The sequence below is a fragment of the Dama dama genome, chromosome 20, assembly GCF_033118175.1.
Source record: "Dama dama isolate Ldn47 chromosome 20, ASM3311817v1, whole genome shotgun sequence".
Lineage (NCBI taxonomy): Eukaryota > Metazoa > Chordata > Mammalia > Artiodactyla > Cervidae > Dama > Dama dama.
In genome coordinates, this window is record NC_083700.1 from 24,152,512 (window position 1) to 24,173,270 (window position 20,759).

Genomic DNA, 20,759 nt, shown 5'->3' on the forward strand with positions numbered 1-20,759 from the left:
AAGGTGAACAGCAAAAGGATTCAGCCATACATATACATGTATATCCATTCTCCCCCAAATTCCCCTCCGATCCAAGCTGCCACATAATATTGAGCAGAGTTCCCTGTGCTATACAGTAGGTCCTTGTTGGTTATCCATTTTAAACACAGCAGGGTATACCTGTCCATTCCAAATTCCCTAACTATCCCTTGCCCCCATTCTTTCCCCTCCAGCAACTGTAAGCTTCTTCTCTAAGTCTGTGAATCTCTTTCAGTTTTGAAAGTAAATTCACTTGTATCATTTCTTTTTCAGATTCCACATATAAGGGATGTCATACAATATTTTGCAGGGAGGATTCTTAACCATTGCACCACCAAGGAAGTCCTCGAAGAGCTTTTCTAATCTCACTTATGAGGTTGACACCATTATTATACCCATTTTAATGGTATATTCGAGATTTCATTCTAGTGGAAGAGTCTATCATTTTACACGTGACTTTAACTTGCAATTACAGAATTGCTAGCAGTATGAAGAGTTCACATTACTGAAATACTGAAGTATTTCAGTTACGAGTTATTGCACTGTGCTGCGCAGGTGGGGTATTATGTTCTACAGTGGTATGTGCAAATTTTGAAATTCAAAAAAAGTCTGAAGATATAGCCAAGATGATGGGATCTAAAATTTAAGAGATTTATGATCAGCAGGAGACCAAGAGTATAGCAAAGAAAGATCCATGACCTCCTTACCTGCTGCAGGACTTGTTCTGGGTACCATCTCCCCATCATCTTCTGCAAAATAATCTCTGTGGAGAGAAGCACATCATCCATTAATGAAGTAACACCCCACACAGTGTTCAATTCCTCAGTGTCAAGACATCTGGTTTTATTTATTTCTCCACAAGCAATCATTAAGCTGTTCTAGTACTATGTATCAGGGTCAGGGTTAAGTGCTGGAAATACAAAGACATGCCCCACCTTACTGAGTAGGTGTAGAGAGAGCCGCTGGACAAACAATCCCACAGGCATTGAATTACTAGTGTGGCAAGTACTATGAAGGAATACGCAGAGTAACTTAACTAGTAGAGAGATTCAGAGAAATTCAGAGAAAAGAACATCTAAACTGAGATGAAGAGAATGTCAGCCAGATGAAAAATGGAAACAGAAGTGTATTCCATCATGAGGGAAAAGCAAGGACCCTGAGTCAGGGAGGAACTTGGCCTGTTAGAGGAACAGAGAAAGCCAGGGCTGCACCCAGACCATGCAGGGCCTCGAGGGATGGGGTAAGCATGTGAGACTTATGTGCAGGGCAAGGCAAAGCCACTGAAGGAGTTTAAATGAGGAAATGAATGGTAAATGATCAGATTCAGATGATTCTGACTGCTGAATGACATCGTGTAGAAGGAACAAAAGTAGATGGAGAAAACAACAAGCTGTGATAGTTTTAACTAAAGGAAACGAGAGTAGAAATGCAGAAAAGCAAAAAAAAATCGATATGCTTAGGAAGTAGAACTGATCCAGAAAACTTGAGAAACAAACAAAAGTCTACTAATGGAAATGTTAAAAAAAAAAAAATGAAATGTTAAAAAAAAAAAAGTCTACTAAAAAAATGTTAAAACAAACAAAAGTCTACTAATGGAAATGTTAAAATGTTAAAAACACTATGATGCAGTAGCAAGATCTATATCTGTCCAGCACAGTGAAGACCAGTATCCCTAGAAGAGAAGGAAAAGAAAACTCAAGATGTATTCAACAAATGCTTGTCAAGCACTTACTATGATTTTAGGCACTGGTTTTAAGCTCTACGAATGTAGCAGTGAACAAAACAGACCAAAACACCTGCACTCATGGAACTTACATAAAAGGAAACAAAAAAGCGAAATGTATAGTAACAATTGGGGACAGGTACTATAAAAAATTGGGGACAGGTACTATAAAAAGGTCGGGAGTAGAAGTAGGAAATGCTGGAGGGATGGGGAAGAGAAGGGGGGTTGCAATTTTTGGTAGGCTAAGTGTCTCTGAGAAGCAATGATGTGGGTATTTGGGCAAAGAGTCTTCCAAGCAGAGAACATCAAGTGCAAAGGCTCTTCGGAGGAAGCACGACAGAGCATTTCTGGAACAACAAGGAGGCCAGTGTGGCTGGGCTGAGTGAGTAGCAGGAGGTGAGGTCAGGGAAGTAACAGGAAGGCTGGGCCGGGGACAGATTATATAACGCCTTTCTGGACCCTGAGAGGAACTCAGCCACTGCAGTCTGGTGTGTCCAAGAAAGAGATGAACTGAGTGATGGATGTTTTAAAAGGGCTGGCTACTGTTTTGACAACAGACTGGGTGGGAAAGGCAAGAAACAGAGAGGCAGTTGCAATAATCCTACAAAGAGATGCTTTCAACATTTAGCTTACTCCTTAGTCCCTCGGGTACTCCCAGTTAGTTGTCCTAAAAATAATTCTATAGCCAGAGATTTAGAAAGCTTCTCTTTTTAAAAATCAGGAGACATTCACAGGGAGGCGGAAGAGAGCCTGGCATTTATTTAGAAACTGTTGGTATTCTTCCTTCTCTGCCTCAGGGCTGGATCTTGGCATAAATCTTCACTTTGCTAAGTTCCAGATGGACATAAAAGTACCAGGCAGAACACACCAGGTTACACACACCACCTGGCAGTTCTTTATTATTCAAAAGCAGGTCACCAGCTTGTAGTTCTTCCAGGCCCTCTGCCCCTTTCCCTTCTCCACTTCTCATTAAAAATTTTCCCTGAGAGTGAAAAATGAAAGAGGTGAACTACTACTTGTGGATTTCCCTCCGTTGAGAAAAAGTAGGGGAAGGATTTTGAAACTATCAGCCAGAATAATGTCTTGAAAAATTTGTGGAGGAAAAAAATACTTAGTTGCTGCTACTCATGCATGAATGGATTCCTTTATGTTCAGCCCACAGACCTGGGTAACCGCTTCTGCCATCAGGAGCAAGGTCCTTCCTCAGGCCAAATTCAGCCCATCCAACATGCTTCATTTGGTCAACACAAGGTTGACCCATTCCTAACTTCTCTTGTAAAATGAATGGGTCTGGCAATACTGGGCCTGCCTTCCCACACAGAGCGATAACCTGCCGCCTTTAAACAGAAGAGACATGTTCTCTGGTTTGCCACAGTCCCTGTCACTTCTTGTTCTTATAATCCCAGCTCATGTGCTCATTTAAGATACTGGCCTGGCTCCTTATAGATCTCTGAGGCTGACACCCTGGTATAGATCAAATGCAGACAAAACTTTCACTTCTCCTTTAAGACACTGTCTTGAGTTACCTATGTAGCTTTTTGCTGTTGTGTTCCATTGCTAAGTTGTGTTACAAAGAGTTGGGACACGACTTAGCAACAGAACAACAACAACAAGCTACTAAGGGGATTACAGGTCAGTTTTACCTCTGGGCTTCAGCTTCCCTAAATATTTGTAAAAGAAATGCATGAACTTCTAAGGTTCCTTCAGTAATTACACAATTCTATTCTAATAGACACTAGTAGCATTAAAACTCATTTTAATACTTTCTAAGGATGGGGAAACTTTCCAGACATGATCTCATTCAATTCTTCTTGCTCTGAAGATTTCCACATTATAGATCAGGAGCAAGTGCCAACAAGGTGATGCATATGGATGCCACAAGCTTCTTCACCTTCTCCCCCATCCCACACTCACCCCTGAGCCGACTGCCTGTCTTCTATGAAGCAATAACCAGAAGGGTAGAGAGGTCACTCTGGATGAGTACTGAGTTAATGGGCTTTCTGTAGTCTCTGGAGATTTTTTTAAAAATCACTTTAACTCTATTAACAGCTCAAGTTTCCTCTCATATGGCCACAGAGTGGGGCTCACTCAGCTGCTCAAAAGCTTGGGAAGGAATCTGATGCTCCCCCAGAGAAGGGGCACAGGGTTAAGAAACATGAGGTATGTGTTGAGGGGATTGCAATTTGTGAAAATAGCTGATAAACCAAAGTGCAAAGAGAATTGGGGTATAGTAGAGACAAACTCCAAGCCAGGCCCTGCCACCCACCCACAAAGCAGTAACATATGTTGGTAAATTTTTCTCTATATTACTTAAGTTCAGAAAAGAATTGTATGCCCTTGTCCTAGTTTCTCAAATTCAAGTATTTCTAGTTTCTTTTTTTTTTTTTTTTAAACATCAGTCCATGAATGACTCATAGTCAGCAAGCATGTGTTTCATGAGGGCACGTACAGCTCTCCTGCATAGATGTACATATATAATCTTTCTCCAAAGATATTTTTATCCTACATGTTACCTGAATGTTTTACTTTATATGCTTTTCATGTCTAAATGAACCAAATTTTCCCTCAGTGAGCCTTATCTTTTTGTCCACTACCTTGCCAATTTGTTAATCAGATATACCAATTTCAGAAAACTAAGATCATGGCATCCGGTCCCATCACTTCATGGCAAATAGATGGGGAAACAGTGGAAACAGTGGCAGACTTTATTTTTTGGGGGTCCAAAATCACTGCAGATGGTGACTGCAGCCATGAAATTAAAAGACACTTACTCCTTAGAAGGAAAGTTATGGCCAACCCAGACAGCATATTAAAAAGCAAAGATATTACTTTGCCAACAAAGGTCTGTCTAGTCAAGCCTATGCTTTTCCCAGTAGTCATGTATGGATGTGAGAGGATAGTATAGTACAGATGGACTGTAAAGAAAGCTGAGGGCCAAGGAATTGATACTTTCTAACCGTGGTGTTGGAGATGACTCATGAGAGTCCCTTGGACTGTAAGGAGATCAAACCAGCCCATACTAAAGGAAATCAGTCCTGAATATTCATTGGAAGGACTGATGCTGAAGCTCCAATACTTTGGCCACCTGATGCAAAGAGCTGACTCATTTGAAAAGACGCTGATGCTGGGAAAGACTGAAGGCAGGAGGAGAAGAGGACGACAGAGGATGAGATGGTTGGATGGCATCACCAGCTCAATGGACATGAGTTTGGGAAAACTCCAGGAGTTGGTGATGGACAGGGAAGCTTAGCATGCTGCAGTCCATGAGGTCGCAAAGAGTCGGACATGACTGAGTGACTGAACTGAACTGATACCAGTTTCACTAAAATCACACTTACTAATTTTTGCCAAGATACCTTCCTGCTCAATATGAAGAACCAAACATTTTCCAAGTACAACCCACCTAGCAGCTGCTCCCCCACTTAATTTCTTCATGATGTATTATTATCTCCTTGACTTGCTGGTAAGTAGCTATGAAAATACTGGACTCACGCAATACAGTAACATTCAATATCCCATAGGAACAGCCTTTCCTACAGTTTTCCAGAGTGATTAGGTTGAAGATGATCAGGACATAACTGGTCCACTCAAAGCCATCTACAACATTCTTTTTTAAAAAAAAAAAAATCTATTTATTTGTTATTTTTTAAAAGATTCATTTATTTTTAATTGGAGGATAATTGCTTTACAATATTGTGTTGGTTTCTGCCATACATCAACATGAATCAGCCATAGGTATACACATGTTCCCTCCCTCTTTTTTAATAATTAAATTATGTTTAATTGGAGGATAGTAGAAACAGTGGCTGACTTTATTTTGGGGGGCTCCAAAATCACTGCAGATGGTCATTGCAGCCATGAAATTAAAAGACACTTACTCCTTGGAAGGAAAGTTATGACCAACCTGGATAGCATATTAAAAAGCAGAGACATTACTTTGCCAACAAAGGTCCATCTAGTCAAGACTATGGTTTTTCCAGTGGTCATGTATGGATGTGAGAGTTGGACTGTGAAGAAAGCTGAGTGCCAAAAATTGATGCTTTCGAACTATGATGTTGGAGAAGACTCTTGAGAGTCCCTTGGACTGCAAGGAGATCCAACCAGTCCATCCTAAAGGAGATAAGTCCTGGGTGTTCATTGGAAGGACTGATGCTGAAGCTGAAACTCCAATACTTTGGCCACCTGATGTGAAGAACTGACTCATTTGAAAAGACTCTGATACTGGGAAAGATTGAAGGCAGAAGGAGAAGAGGACGACAGAGGATGTGATGGTTGGATGGCATCACCAGCTCAATGGACATGAGTCTGGGTAAACTCCGGGAGTTGGTTAATGGACAGGGAGGCCTGGTGTGCTGCGGTCCATAGGGTTGCAAAGAGTCAGACATGACTGAGTAACTGAACTGAACTGAACTGCATTGCCTTACAATATTGTGTTGGTTTCTGCCATATTTCAACATGAATCAGCCATAGGTGTACACATGTCCCCTCCTTCCTGAACCTCCTTCCCATCCCGTCCCACCCCTCTAGGTAGTCACAGACATCTGCTACATGCTGATACTCTGACGCTGTCAGACTGTGCTCTGGTGATTTCTTCCAGTAGTTTTCTAAGTGTGCTAGTCTCAATTATATCAGGAATATCCACAACACTCAATTTTGTGTTCCTTAAAAGTGGCTATTCCAAGATGTGAGCCACTGGTCCACTAGTCTAGTCTCTCGAAACATTGTGCAGAGGGGTACAAACTTGGATTCTTCCTTAGCAAAGGGTAACACCATGGCAGAGTCTGCAGAGAAATATTCTCTATAAGGCAGCCATAGACCGTCCTTTGCAAACTGCATATATATTTGGTGTTATTGCCTTGTATTTTGGTCTGTTTAATTTATGGACTGAGGAAAGTAGTAAACTGTGTTAATGGACCATATTATTCATGAGCAATGGCAAGGTGGTAATCATATAACTTTGCCATTACAAAGTAAATTTCCAACAAGTCTTTGAACAGTATGAAATATTAATATCCCAAACCAAAACCACCCCAACTATATCTGTTGTCTGTCTAGACCTCACTGCTTTCTTCTTCTATTAAGACAATAACCTAGGGCTATTTCTTCCCATGAAAAGTGAAAGTGTTAGTTGCTCTTTGTGACCCCATGGACTGTAGCCTGCCAGGCTCCTCTGTCCAAGGAATTGTCTAGGCAAGAATACAGTCGTGGTTTGCAGGTTCATTCTCCAGAGGATATTCCTGACCCAGGTATCAAACCAGGGTCTCCCACACTGTAGGCAGATTATTTACCATCTGAGCCCATTTCTTCCCATAAGCGTGTTCAAACTCCCACAGAGGTGGTTATTTTTTCAGGCTTCCTCCCCAAGGCTATCACATACACTTAGCCACACAGTCTGGTCCCCTTACTTCGTCATGTATCACCACCCTTCCTTAACATCTCTAAGCTGAGGGACAAAGACCTTCTCCCAGAGGCATTTTCTGTCTTTCAAACTTCTTCTTATATGGCTTTCTTACCATAACGGAAAATTCAGGAGAAGGAAAAGCAATCAGCCATACCAGTATTTAGAGCAAAAAACTGGGCCTTGGTTGCTATTTTTAGAGTTTGTCATTCCTTTTCATAAACATTTACTGAGAAGTTACTTGTATAACAAGCACCAAAAATATCAATATGAAAAAGAAATGCCCTGAAATCAAGGTGCTCAGAGCTGTCTACTAGGGGTGGCAGACAGGGTTTGAAGAGAGACTTATTAGAACAATGAGATTTATAACAGTGATTTCAGAACATGAATGAGGTAGTAATTAATTTTGTTCTGATGGGGAGAGGGGGTCTAGGAAATCTACAGAAAACCGAGAACACTGAATTTAGGCCTTGAAGGATAGGTATGAATATGTAAGGAAACATGACGAAGACTGCAAAATAGGAAACTGAAGAGGGTGTTCAGGGCTTTAATTTTGTTCCCCTCATCCTAAGTAAACATCAACTGCTCCTTAGACCCCTTCCAATTTCCTTTTAACTTTCCCCTCCTCAAGCCTTCCTCTCTCAAACTCTAACCTTCAGGAGGGAGTATTAGGGGTGTCTAAGGGAAAACGGTTTCATTTGTGCTCCCCTCCTCCAACACCATAGCTTCATATAACTACTTAGACTCCCCAAAGATGATATAAAATAGGTCAGCAAGAAAGGACTAGGACTAACATTACACTGTAGTAAAAACGTCTACAGTTACAGACTATACAGAATACCACAGAATCTGGAGGAGTGAAGAGGCTGGAGGTTTAGGATGGTAGAAAATACGAGTGAATATCTTCCTTTTTTTTTTTTTCTTTACTATTTTTATCCTAGAATGTTAATTCTTCTTTAAAATATTAAGAAACATGTTCTGATTTATTTACACTGCTCTTCTATTAAGGCCCTTGATAAAAGATGAACTATGTAAGGAATTGGGCTCAGTGTGACCATCTCAAACAGTGGGGGACATATCGTATGACAGGAAGACTGTGCAAGTTCACTGTTTCAGTTCAGTTCAGTCGCTCAGTCGTGTCCAACTCTGCGACCCCGTGAACCGCACCTCGCCAGGCCTCCCTGTCCATCACCAACTCCCAGAGTTCACTGTTTATTGGGGTCCAAACACATATCCTGTTCTAATTCCACATTTTTCAAAGTTCATCTGTCATGAACTTATAGATTCTGATTCAAATAAATGTTTCTAATGTTTAAACATCTCTTTTTCATATTTTAAACTTATATCCACATTCAACCCTTGCAGATATAAAATATCCAGAAGGACAAGGAGAACTGTGGCTTGCTTTCTTGGCATGTGGAATCTTAGTTCCCTGACCAGCGATCTCACCTGAGCCCCCTGCATTGCAAGTGTGGAGTCTGAACCACTGGACAGCCAGGGAAGACCCTAGCCCTGGGGATTTTTAAATGGTAGGGCTTCACAAGTGGTGCCAACTTGGAAACAAACCATAGATAATAGTCTCCAGACTGCCTGTGTGTAACTTTATAGTTCAACATGTTTTCTTACACTGGAATTTTCTTCAACACTAATCTTGAATTAAATGATCATTATTTTTATTGTGAACAACCACCACCCACCACCAATGAAGCCACCACCATTTATTGATTGACTGATTCTTTCCAGGAATTATCTCATTCAATTCTCCCATAATCCAGTAGGTCCTGTTACCCCTACTTTACAGGTAAGGAAATAAGAGGCCTAGAAGGATGATGTAATTTACCCAAGATCATCCAGTTAGTTGATGGTAACATGGAACTTGAAATCTATATCTGACTTCAACCTTCACATGTCCAATGTGTCCTGTTTCTACTCACACATTTGCCAGGAGTCTCCTTTGAACCTGCCCTGACTCCAGACAAATGAACCCTGAGACAGTGAGATGTGAGGAAGATTGGGCAGTGCTGCTGTGGGAAGGAGAAGTGAGTTAGACTCAAATCCTGACACATATTTGTTTTTTGGGACGCCAACTCATTCCCAATACACACATGGTTCACAATGGAGTATTTGCATCCTGGTATATCAGATGCCATGTGACAAGTGATTAAAATCCTTAAAAGGAAGTGGCAAGTATGACTTTTTACATAGGCTCTATCCTGAAAAGTGAGTCATCCACTATTTTATACTTCCCTATCTTTACCCACAGTCCTCCAAATGGTTATGACTCCCCTGAATCCTTTTCCGTGATAACACTTGGCATTGTCCCTAAAAGACAAAGGGAATAAACTGACAGGTAGAAGATGTGATGGAAACAGATACAGTCAAAACTGGGAAGGCCATTAGTGAACAAGCTCTGAGATGTCTCAGATCTTTTTTCCTCTTGCCAAGAGAGACACTATCTTCTCTGCCCCATATATTGCAAATATCCCCTCTTTGGCAACAGAATTGCAAAAACACGCATTCAAATGCAAATGGCAGAGATGTCACAGATGCAGAGCACAGGCCCACTCTGTAATAAATACAGTGAGATTATAATTTTTTTCTCATCTCAAGGCCTATCATTATAACCTCGGCAAGCTGGAATGCTTAATTGGCAAAGCCCCTCAGAACACAGACAGCATCACTTGTGAATCTCCCTCTGCATGCTGACCAAGTGTGAGCTGACTTGGCACTGACACAGTAACATCCACTTTTCTCCAGTATAGGCTGCAATTACACCCTTCACTCAACAGAATCTATTCACTGAGAGTGGCTGTGGCCCAGTGGAACTCTGGGAGGCAGTTTTCTGGAGTGCTAAGTCCTCAATCACTACCAGGAGCTACAAGCATCACTATGTACCAGCAACAACTTTGAGTTTTATGACCTATTTTGCTTCTGCACTGAATCTTTATTCTAAAAGGAACGAACATTTTTCATGCTGCTATTCCTCAAGGTTCAGAGAAACCTCTTAATACTGTGAAAAGGTATTAATAAAGGGTAGTTCAAATAATTATCTCACTTTGCCTTATGAAGTTATTAGACACGCAGATGTCTAATAAATTCTCCTCCCTGAATCAGCCAAGACACTAATATCACTCTTTCAGAAGAGGTGTGAAAATAATCTGAGTTCAGCCATATCACTCAGGGATAGCATATGTCTCTCTACCCTCTTCTAAAATTTAGCTTGGCTTTTTATTCTTGGTCCTGGTAATGCAGTTTTCATTAACAACCACTGTTCACAGGACACTGGGGAATGCGGAGGCTGAGGCCCTCACCAGACATCAAAAGATAGATGGTTTTTTTTTTTCCCCTGTTTTCACCTACCTTTTTATTCACATAACCTTTTACTTTTTCCTTCCTTGATAATGTCTGTTTTTAGTGATTTTTAGAGAATTATGTGTGCTTTCCAGAAATTTTGGAAAGGACAAAAATGCATAGGAAAAAATAAAAAATGCTACCACTTAAAGGAAACATTGATAAAGATTTTTATGTATTTATTTTTAGCTGTTCTTCAGTTTATATGCCCATATGAATTCCACAAAATAGAAATAACACTGAACACATAATTTTGCATCTTGATTTTATTTGTTTCGTTAAGCTTCCCTGGTCGCTCAGATGGTCAAGAACCTGCCTGCAATGTGAGAGACCTGGGTTCAATCCTTGGGTTGGGAAGATCAATCTCCTGGATCTGGAAATGGCTACCGACTCCAGTATTCTTGCCTGGAGAATTCCCAGGACCTAGGAGCTACAGTCCATGAGCTACAGTCCATGGGGTAGCAAAGAGTCAGACACAACTGAGACTAACACACATTGAGATCAGAGGTTTTGAGGATTGCATTTTTAGGGGAAAAGGAAGCATCAGGAGAGGAGGCAGGTGAGAGGAAGAGAAGGGTATCACATTAACCTGACCAAGCTTAGAAAGAATGAATCTAGAGTCTTCCTTCTCAGTATGTCTTTATAATGTACTTAAACAAAGCTGACAGAATCCCAGAGGGTAATAAAATTAACTGAGGTACAAGATTCTAAAGCAGTGCAGAGAATGATTCAAATAGCTGACTCTGAGGTCTTGGCTCAGTAGGGAAATGAATGAGGAGCAGATGGCCTGGAAGATATGAAGTGAAGGACCCGGAGTAAGTGATAAGGTAAACTGAATACTCAGAAAGGATGAGGAGATGGAGGACTTGACCCAGTGGTCAGGGAAGATACTTTCAGAGTTCAGGATCCTAAGGATAGAGAATTTGGAGTGAGGATGAGCTACAATGGGTGTGCTTATGTGCTCATAGTGTCCTGAAGTGAATTAGAGTTAAGTGAATTAAGAGTGAATTAAGAAACTAGGAGATCAAGTTACAACAGTAACATATACGCATGTCTTGTGACCTGTCTAGAGGGCCAGCACCTTCAAGGCAGGGTTTTTATATCATTCACTATCATGTATCCAGCATTTAAGAAATCTAGATCATAATAGGAATCAGATGCATATATTTCTTCAACAATGAATAAATAGAATTTGAATGAATAATGGCATCCAGATTTGATAACCTGCTGTATTCATTCTATATTAATGGTAAGTAGACACCTACCAAACATATACTCACATGAGCCTTGCAGGGAATGTTCTCTAGAAAGTTCTTAACTGAGGATCTGCTATGTGATAAAAGTATTGTAAGATACTAAAGATTTAGAGACAAAAGACAGTCCTTTCTTCCAATAAACTCATAGAGTATGTAAACCAATCAGCCACATGCAATAATAAAGAAGGCATAGTGTGCTCTAGCTACAGAGAACACCCAAAACTAGGTTCCAAAAATAATCCCCAAAGGAGGTAATGCTGAACATAACCTCAAGGGATAAACAAAGATATCCTAGCAAAGGCAAGGCTAGTTTTGTGGGTGGGAACAACTGGTATATTAAGGCTCACTCATAATAATTTTAGCTCAGGATGAGTAGAGACACCAGCTCCCTAGGTCTGCTAGCAATGATGCTGCCCCAAGGCACCAATCATGTGGAAATCTATAAGTAATGCACAGAAGAACCTTTTCTAAAACTAACTCAGTTTCAAACTTTACATGCTGCCACTTGGTAGAATAAATGTAAATTTCTTCCTGCTATAAAAACATATATTGACTTAGCTTTAAAGCAGCATGTAAGGGGTATTAACAATAATCCTATAACCAAATACAGTATCTATTTTTTTCTCTCCTTGCAACAGACATCCTAATACGTATGCATAATTTTGATGTAATTTATACCCACTTTTATGGTAGGCTGTGGTCCATGGGGTCGCTAAGAGTCGGACACGACTGAACGACTTCACTTTCACTTTTCACTTTCATGCATTGGAGAAGGAAATGGCAACCCACTCTAGTATTCTTGCCTGGAGAATCCCAGGGACAGCGGAGCCTGGTGGGCTGCCGTCTACGGGGTCGCACAGAGTCAGACAAGACTGAAGTGACTTAGCAGTATCGGTTACTTTATTATACTAAAATTTTGTTTGTTACCATTTCAGGAAACACTTCAAGATGGTAACAGAGATTAATAGTGACAGTTAAGCAGTTTACTCTAGAGAGGGGTACCAGTTGGGAACACTGCTACTGATTCACCTGGGATTATCCTAGAGAATTCCACTTTATGTCAGTGTGTCTCCATTTTCCCTTCTGAATACAGAAACTCGGGTCTTGAAAAAGATATTTAAACTGAATGAAATAATCTTCATATTAATATGAGTTATATGAGCTTTAACCCCAAGCAGTTTGCAATGTGTTTCCAAGAACTAGATGTGTTTGATGTATTCTAGTCTAATAACATTTGATTATTCTACTTCTAAGTATCTGTCATTCAAAAATAATCTGATGGAAGGAAATGCTTTAAGCACCTAGTTGTTTATCAAGTATTATTTATAATAGTTAAAAACTGGACACCTAAAGGACTCCATATAAGGTAATGATTAAATAAAATATTATTAATATAATATGACATGACAGGCTATTCCACATTATGAATAATAGTATTCCACATTATGAAATGGAAAATAAATATTTTCTTGAATGAAGTGCTAGAGATTACTCAGTTTAATTTTCTTCGTCAGTCAATGCTTTCTATATATCAGCAGTTATTTCTTCTTTACACCCCTTCTACTTTGGCCAGGGTAAGTAAATACTCTTGGCCCGGTGCAGGTTACCTTTTCTCTAGCTGACCCTAGAGAAGCAAAGGAAGAAAGAAGTTTTTGCAGAATAGAACAAGCAGAAAAGGACTAGAGATAATGATATAGATTAAGGGAAAATTTATTAGACACTTTAAATTGCTATGAAAATACAAGCTGTTCTTGTTGTTAAAAGAAACAGTCTGTGACTAGTAAAATGTTTCAGCCATGAGGAAAAAAAGGAAAATTCAGATCATGCTTGTCTTGATGATCACAGAACTCAGAAGATGTCCTGAGACAGAAGAAAACAAGTGCTCAGTGCTTCTGAATGTTTTAAAATAGAATTGGGTAGAGCTACCTTGGGTCACCATGACATCTCTTTTATTCTGGACTTTCTTCTAACCTTAAACACCATTTGAATTTTTGCCAGAGACAACTTGTGGAATGTTCTGAGCCCAGTTTGGAATTTTATTTATAGAATAAAACTTCAATTTCACTGCCCAGTTCAATAAGAGCAGGGTCCCAGTACAAACACTGAATGGATGGATACTCCATACAGCCTTGGATGAACTACCCCTGAGCTGCCCAGAGTAGAGAGGGCACTGTGATGAGGGTCAGCCAACTTTTCCTTTCAGATACAGAAACAACCACTTCCCAGTCTCCTGATACATTTCTTAAAGCTTCTTAATTTGGCCAGCTGGGTTTTAGTTGCAGCACCTTTGATCTTCATTGTGGCATACAGGATTTTTAGTTGCAGCATTTGAAAACTTAGTTGCAGCATGTGGGATCTAGCTCACTGACCAGGGATTAAACCCAGGCCACCTGCATTGGGAGTACAGAGTCTTAGCCACTGGATCATCAGGGAAGTCCTTCTTCTGGTATTTTAAATCCAGCCTTAGCCTATAAGCTACAAGAGGAATGAGGGAGTCTAATATGTGGGAAATAAGAAAGTGGGGGTGAAAGCACTGAAATTTCTCAAGCCCAAATCCAAATGTGGTCTATTTAAAAGCAGATCAGAGTTGCAAAGGCAGAGATTTTCCTTCCCCAAATGCAGAAAATTAATTGCTAGAACTACTGTATGTTAATTAGGTAATCCAACATCCAAACATGTTTCAATTATAGAATTATGAAAAGGAGTATTTTCCTAATAAAAAGTGTCACATGCAAAGCGGCAGCACCACTACAAGCAAAGATACCAGAACCAACCAGATCTTCATGCTCCAGGGCTTACTTAACTTCTCTGGCTTCAGCTGCCACATCTATAAAATGGGGTGAATGCCATCTCTGGTTGTAACTGCATTAGCAAATAGGACTCTCTGTTAACTCACCACAAATTCAAGATAAATAAATGTCCCTGTTTCCTTTAGGCTGATAGTAAATACTGAGCAGAATAATTGCAAATAAACTTTCAATGGGTAGCTTTTAAATGCACTATAACTATAATAAATGGCCATGTTATCTTACTTAGAGGCTACACTTTAATCGTGTGGGAGGGGAAAAGTAAAATGAAAAATTAAAAAATTTTTAGACTGAATTACTACTGAATTTCTTCCCTTCTTTAAATGTTCACAGCAACAATGGGCAAAAACAATTAATGTTTGTATTTTATTAAATTAAATTACAGGGTAATAGAAAACAAACCAAAACAGATGAATTACTTTGCTAATTTCCTTTCCTAACCTTCAATCTTAAGTGAAGAGAAAGTCACTGGGTTGTGTCCGACTCTTTGCGACCCCATGGAGCTCGCCAGGCTCCTCTATCCATGGGATTCTCCAGACAAGAATATTGGAGTGGATTGCCATGTCCTCCTCCAGGGGATCTTCCTGACCCAGAGATGGAACCTGCATCTCTTACATCTCCTGCATTGGCAGGTGGGTTCTTTACCACTAGTGCCACCTGGGAAATCTTAAAGGTGGCCCCTAAATAGTTCAAGTTCTCTTTTTCTTGAGTTATTTGTTCAGGGAAGTTGTATAAGGTTCATATATGATTTGCCTTACTTCTATTTAGCTTTCCCATATGCTAGAAACAAGAACATTTCCATGTAAAGGGGAAGGAAAATTTGTAATGCTCTTTCCAGCATTTAACAGGGTGGTAGGCCGAATAATGACTCTCCAAGTAAGTCCACATTCCTAATCTCTGGAACCTGTGAATATGCCACTTTCGTGGCAAATGGCACTTTCAGATGTGATTAAAGATTTTGAGATGATAAGGCTATCCCAGAGTACCCCCACTGCATCTAATGTAATCACAAGGGGCCTTGTGAGAGATGTATAGGAGAGTCAGAATGAGAGGAGGTGGGATGAAGAAACAGACTGGAGTGATGCCATTGCTGGGAAGGGAGCATGAACCAAGCCATATGACAGTCTCTTTAGGCTGGAGAAAGGCAAGGAATGGATTCTTCCCGAGAGCCTCAAGGAGAAACACAGACCTGCTGACCCCTTGATTTTTAGCCCAGAAGACCAATTTTCAGACTTCTGACCACCAGAACTACAAAATAATAAACTGGTGCTGTTCTAAGTCACTAAATTTGCGGTAATTTGTCACAGCAGCAAAAGGAAACTACTATAAACAGGGATTCATACTCCACTGCTCCAGGGAGATGCTAGTCCAGACTGTTGTTGTTTAGTTGCCAAGTCGTGCCCTACTCTTTTGTGACCCCATGGACTGTAGCCCACCAGGCTCCTCTGTCCCTGAGATTTCCCAGGCAAGAATACCAGAGTGGGTTGCCATTTCCTCCTCCAGGAGATCTTCCCAACTCAGGGATCAAACACACATCACCTGTATGGCGGGCAGATTCTTAACCGCTGAGCTACCCTGGAAGCCTGCTAGTCCAGACAGGTGAATGCTAAACATTTAGAGAGGCTTCCCAGGTGGTTCAAATAGTAAAGAATCCTCCTGTCAAGCAGGAAACGTGGGCTCGATCCCTGGGTTAGGGTTTGGTCCCTGGATGGGATCCCTGATGGGAAGATCCCCTGGAGGAGGAAATGGCAACCTACTCCAGTATTCTTGCCCAGAGAATGTCATGGACAGAAGAGCCTGGTGGGCTACAGTTCATAGGGTTGAAAAGAGTCAGACACGACTGAATGACAGCATGCACACACATTTATAGCAGCAGAAGCGGTTTGCCTGATGGATTCTAGACTAATGAAGTGAGCAAAACTACCTTCATCATCACCTCCTCATCATCCCCATGAGTGTATGGCTCTGACAACTCTTTCCTGATTCATGGGTATTAATTTGGTTAGGGACCAAACCAATTTTTTTTGTTTTTGGCCACAGTCTGGGGGATCTTCCCTGACCAAGCAATTAAACCCACACCCGCTTGAGTGGAGACATGGAGTCTTATCCACTGGACCACCAGGGAAGACCCAAACCAGTGCTTTGTAAAGCCAGTGTATTCACTGGAAATTTGCTGTTCCAGAACCAAACATGCTCTCTCCTAATGATTTAACCAAAGAGTCTGGCAGCAGTCAGGCAACACTCCTGGGGGAAAAAGCACTCCCACTGACTTGCACAGGGCAGATGACATAGAGCTGGGAGTAGGGGATATTTAAGAGCTCAAATACTCAACACCCTGTTCTTTATGGGTAGACTGAGCAAGATAAAGAATATGGAGGCTTATGTGAAGAATCCCTCTGTGAGGGGAATTTCCAGAAATGCCAAGAATGAAATTTGGGAATAGAATCATAGTCTTAAACTTATACATAAGCTTAATCATAGTCAGGGTAAGTAAGCATTTTCAGAAGCAACTCAGAAACCAAGTCACCTACAAGACTCAATGAAATGAAGCAACTAAAAGAAAAGACTTCGGAATTAGATAGTTCCAGGCTATATTTCTTCCTCAGCTGTGTGTGTTACCTGGCCAAGATTTTAATCCAAAGTTCAATTTCCTTGTCTTAAAAATGACTATATTAACATTTGTTTAAGGGACTTCCCTGGTGGTCCAGTGGTTAAGAATCCACCTTCCAGTGGCAGGGGACAGGGGTTCAATCTCTGATCGGGGAACTAAGATCCCACATCCCATGGGGCAACTAAGCCCACATGCTCTGGAGCCCCCACACCACAACAAGAGGGTCAGCGTGCCACAACAAAGACCCAATGCAGCCAAAATTTTAAATAATAAAGAAAAAATAACATTTACTTCAGACCTCACAGCGTTACAGGGATTAGGCGAAATAAAGTACACAAAGGGATTAACACAAAAGCTAACACATGCAAGCTTGATATAAATGGCAGCTTTTTAGTTAATTTTTATTCTTTGAATCCCCCAAGTAGTACCCCTCAGGTAGTAAAGAATACACCTGCCAATACAGGAGATCCAGGTTCGATCCCTGGCTTGGGAAGATCCCCTGGGGGAGGAAATGGCAACCTACTCCAGTATTCTCACCTGGAGAATCCCATGGACAGAGAAGCCTGGCAGGCTACAGTCCATGGGGGTCACAAGAGTCGGACAAGACTTAGCAACTAAACCACCACCACCACCATCACTGTGTTCCAAGAGCAGCCAATGCATATGTCTGCCTTAGCCTCTTCTAGAATTATAGACAACAGAGTCAAAACCTCAAAGGCAGAAACCGTCTTTCATTCATTGTTTTACTCTCAGCATTCAGCACAGTGTGCCTTGCCTGTATTGGCTCATATTTAAAATGTTTATGAACTGATCTTAGCTACCAGTTAGGAAGTATCTGAGACATCAGTTACGATATATGATTACAGGATTTTTCCATCTGTGACCCATTAGGTGGTGAAATAAACTGAGTCACACAAGCATTTTTTTTTAAAGTAAAAGAATAGGTTGGGAAAGATCAGAGTACAGAACACATAGTGAGGTTAAGTATTGTTACATGAAACATTTGATTCAGTTATATATTGGTGTGTATTTGGTTGCACAGTAAATACATTTCTTATTGAGGGTAGAGATAGAAAAAAAAAGTGCGAACGTATTTATTGACTCTTCTACTTCACCAACGGTTGGTGTTTCCTGTCTCTTTCATTTCAGCCATTCTGATATCACATCGTGGTATAGCACTGTGGTTCTAACCTGCATTTCTCTGATGACTAGTGGCGTGGAGCTCCTTTACACTGGATCTCATCTCTTTGAATATCCTCTTTATAATCACTTTAGAAAATTGTTCAGAAGTATCTACAAAAGCTGAACATGCATTTCCTATTACCTAGCAAATTCCATATATTTACTCAACAGAAATGTGTACTTATGTTCACCAAAAGACAGATACAGGAATCTTTGTAGGGACACTATATTCATAATAGCCCCAAATGCTCATTAATAACAGAATGGACAAACACATTTGATATATCAACACATAATAGAATCCTACATAGAAGCAAAAGTGAATGAACTGCAACTACATACAATGTAGAAGAACTGTACAACGTAAGAATGAGTCAAAGAAGCCAGATACAAAAGGGTACACAGGGATAATTTCACTTACATGAAGTTCAAAAGCAGGCAAAACTTAATCTGTGGTGTTAAAAGTTAGGATAATTGTTATCCTGGGGGTCACAAGGGCTTCAGGGGTGCTGGTTATATTCCCTTTCTTGATCTTAGTGCTTGTTACATGGGTATACTCAGTTTGTTAAATTGACTTAACTATAAACATATGATTTGTGATGTTTCTGACATTTCTGAATTTGTCTGAAATGGCTACATCAAAAGTTCAAAAAAGTTAATAAATAATAATTTTTTAAGTGAGAAAAACACTGATACAGAGCAAGAATCCCTGATATATTCACTCTCATTATCATCAAGTGGTCACCAAGTCTGTGCTTGAATAATTCCAGGGTTAGAAACCTATTTATGTCCAGGCAGGTCACTTGTTAGAAAACCTTTCCTTTGCACCAAGCTATAACTTGCATCCTCACAACTTGCTCCCAATGGTTGTTCTGTTCTAACAGATTCCAAATTGGCCTAATCCCTCTACCATCAATTGTTCCTCAAATATTTGAAGGGAGCAATACAGCCTTTCCACCATCCTTCCACTGAAAAACAAAAATGAAGTCTTTATCTCAAGACCTTATCTCTGATCCTTGAATGAGCTCCATTTGAAAGTATATTGAAAATTTTAAATATAGCCAGCACCCCTGAAGTTCTCACCCCAAGTCTTTACTTCCCCAGACTAAAGAGCCCCAGGTCTTTGACCACCCCTCAAGTGTGGTTCTCAGCCCCCTGATGACTTCTGACTGCACTCCCGTTATCCGGTGATGCTCAAAATGGAACTCTGGCCTCTAGGAGAGGCCTGTGAAGAGTAGAAAAGAGCAAAAAGTAGATCTGGATAGTGTACTTCTCATCAACACACTCTCACCTTCAATGTGTACTTTCTTCAAAGTTCACATTATACAGTTCTCACATGTTGAACAACCAGCTAAAATCTCCCAGGTCTATTTCACGAGTACTGTTAAGCACCGTATTTACCTTCTGTGTTAGTACAATTTGCCCTCTGTTAGAACTCAATAACACACATCTGAGTTCCACTCCAATTCTCCAAAGCTAAATCTTGGAGATGAAGACCTATCTGTTATGGAAACATCTCTGAATACAGCCTTTCCATCACTCTTCCACTGAAAAACAAAAATGAACTCTTTGTCTCAAGACCTCATCTCTTATCCTTGAGTGACCTGCATTTGAAAGTATATTGGGGGGGAGCAGTGGGGCATGGAGGAAACACAATTCCACAGTGTATCTCCAAATTCTGACCTAAAAGCAGCGGTCACCCTGACCTCGACAAAGCCTAAGCAATGACCAGCACCCTGGTCTCCTTCTCCTTTCCTCCCACAGAGTCAGCTTCAACTGGAGACTCTGGAAATGAGCTCTGGTGAGACTAGTGGAGGGTGAAGTTGAGAAGGAAAACGTGGCAGGCTGAGAAGCAATCTGATATTTTTCAAGGTATCTGAAATCAAAGGTATCTCTAAAGACAGACCTGGGGGAATTCCCTCCGATCTGTGGATCAATTAAAAGACAGAGAAACCCTTCCACAAAAACTTCCAGCAGCCTCACTGGATATTTTTAACACTGAAACTAAGTGGAAGGGAGATTCCTTAAGCAGCCAGACCCCAGAGAACAGATGGACAGATGTGCAGGAGATTAAAGAAGTGGGCTGGGAATTAGGGAGGAGGAGGCGATGAAAAGACAAGCTTTCAAAGGCCCCTAGTGGTGAGGGGCGACCTCTCCAAAGGGGTAATGGGGCCGGAGCGCGGGGGGATGTGGGGGGAGGTGGAAGGACACCGAAGCCGGAGCGCGGCGACAGAGACGCAGCTCACCTACCTTGCCCACGTCTGCTCCATTTTCCAGGCGCTGTCCTTACTCGCGGGGCGCTCCTCACCCGGGAGTGGAAGCAGCCTGGGAAAATGAGAAGCCTGGCCCTCGAATCTCCAGCGCAAAGAACCTTGTCCTCCCCAGCTCCCTCTTTCTGTGTCGGCGAAGAGAG

The 20,759-nt window shown here is 41.0% G+C and overlaps 1 protein-coding gene across 5 annotated transcripts in view; it reads right to left on the bottom strand.

Annotated features, from left to right (window-relative positions):
• The window catches only part of PDE4DIP (phosphodiesterase 4D interacting protein), a 243,942-nt gene that overhangs the window by 186,627 nt on the left and 36,556 nt on the right, over positions 1-20,759 (bottom strand). For 4 of the 5 annotated variants that reach the window (XM_061121024.1, XM_061121023.1, XM_061121025.1 and 1 more), the window contains exon 2: positions 726-781. In XM_061121024.1, coding sequence (XP_060977007.1) covers positions 726-781 — 56 coding nt within the window. Of the gene's footprint in view, positions 1-725; positions 782-20,596; positions 20,632-20,759 lie in introns of those variants that run through there. The other variant, XM_061121019.1, reaches the window with a different exon arrangement.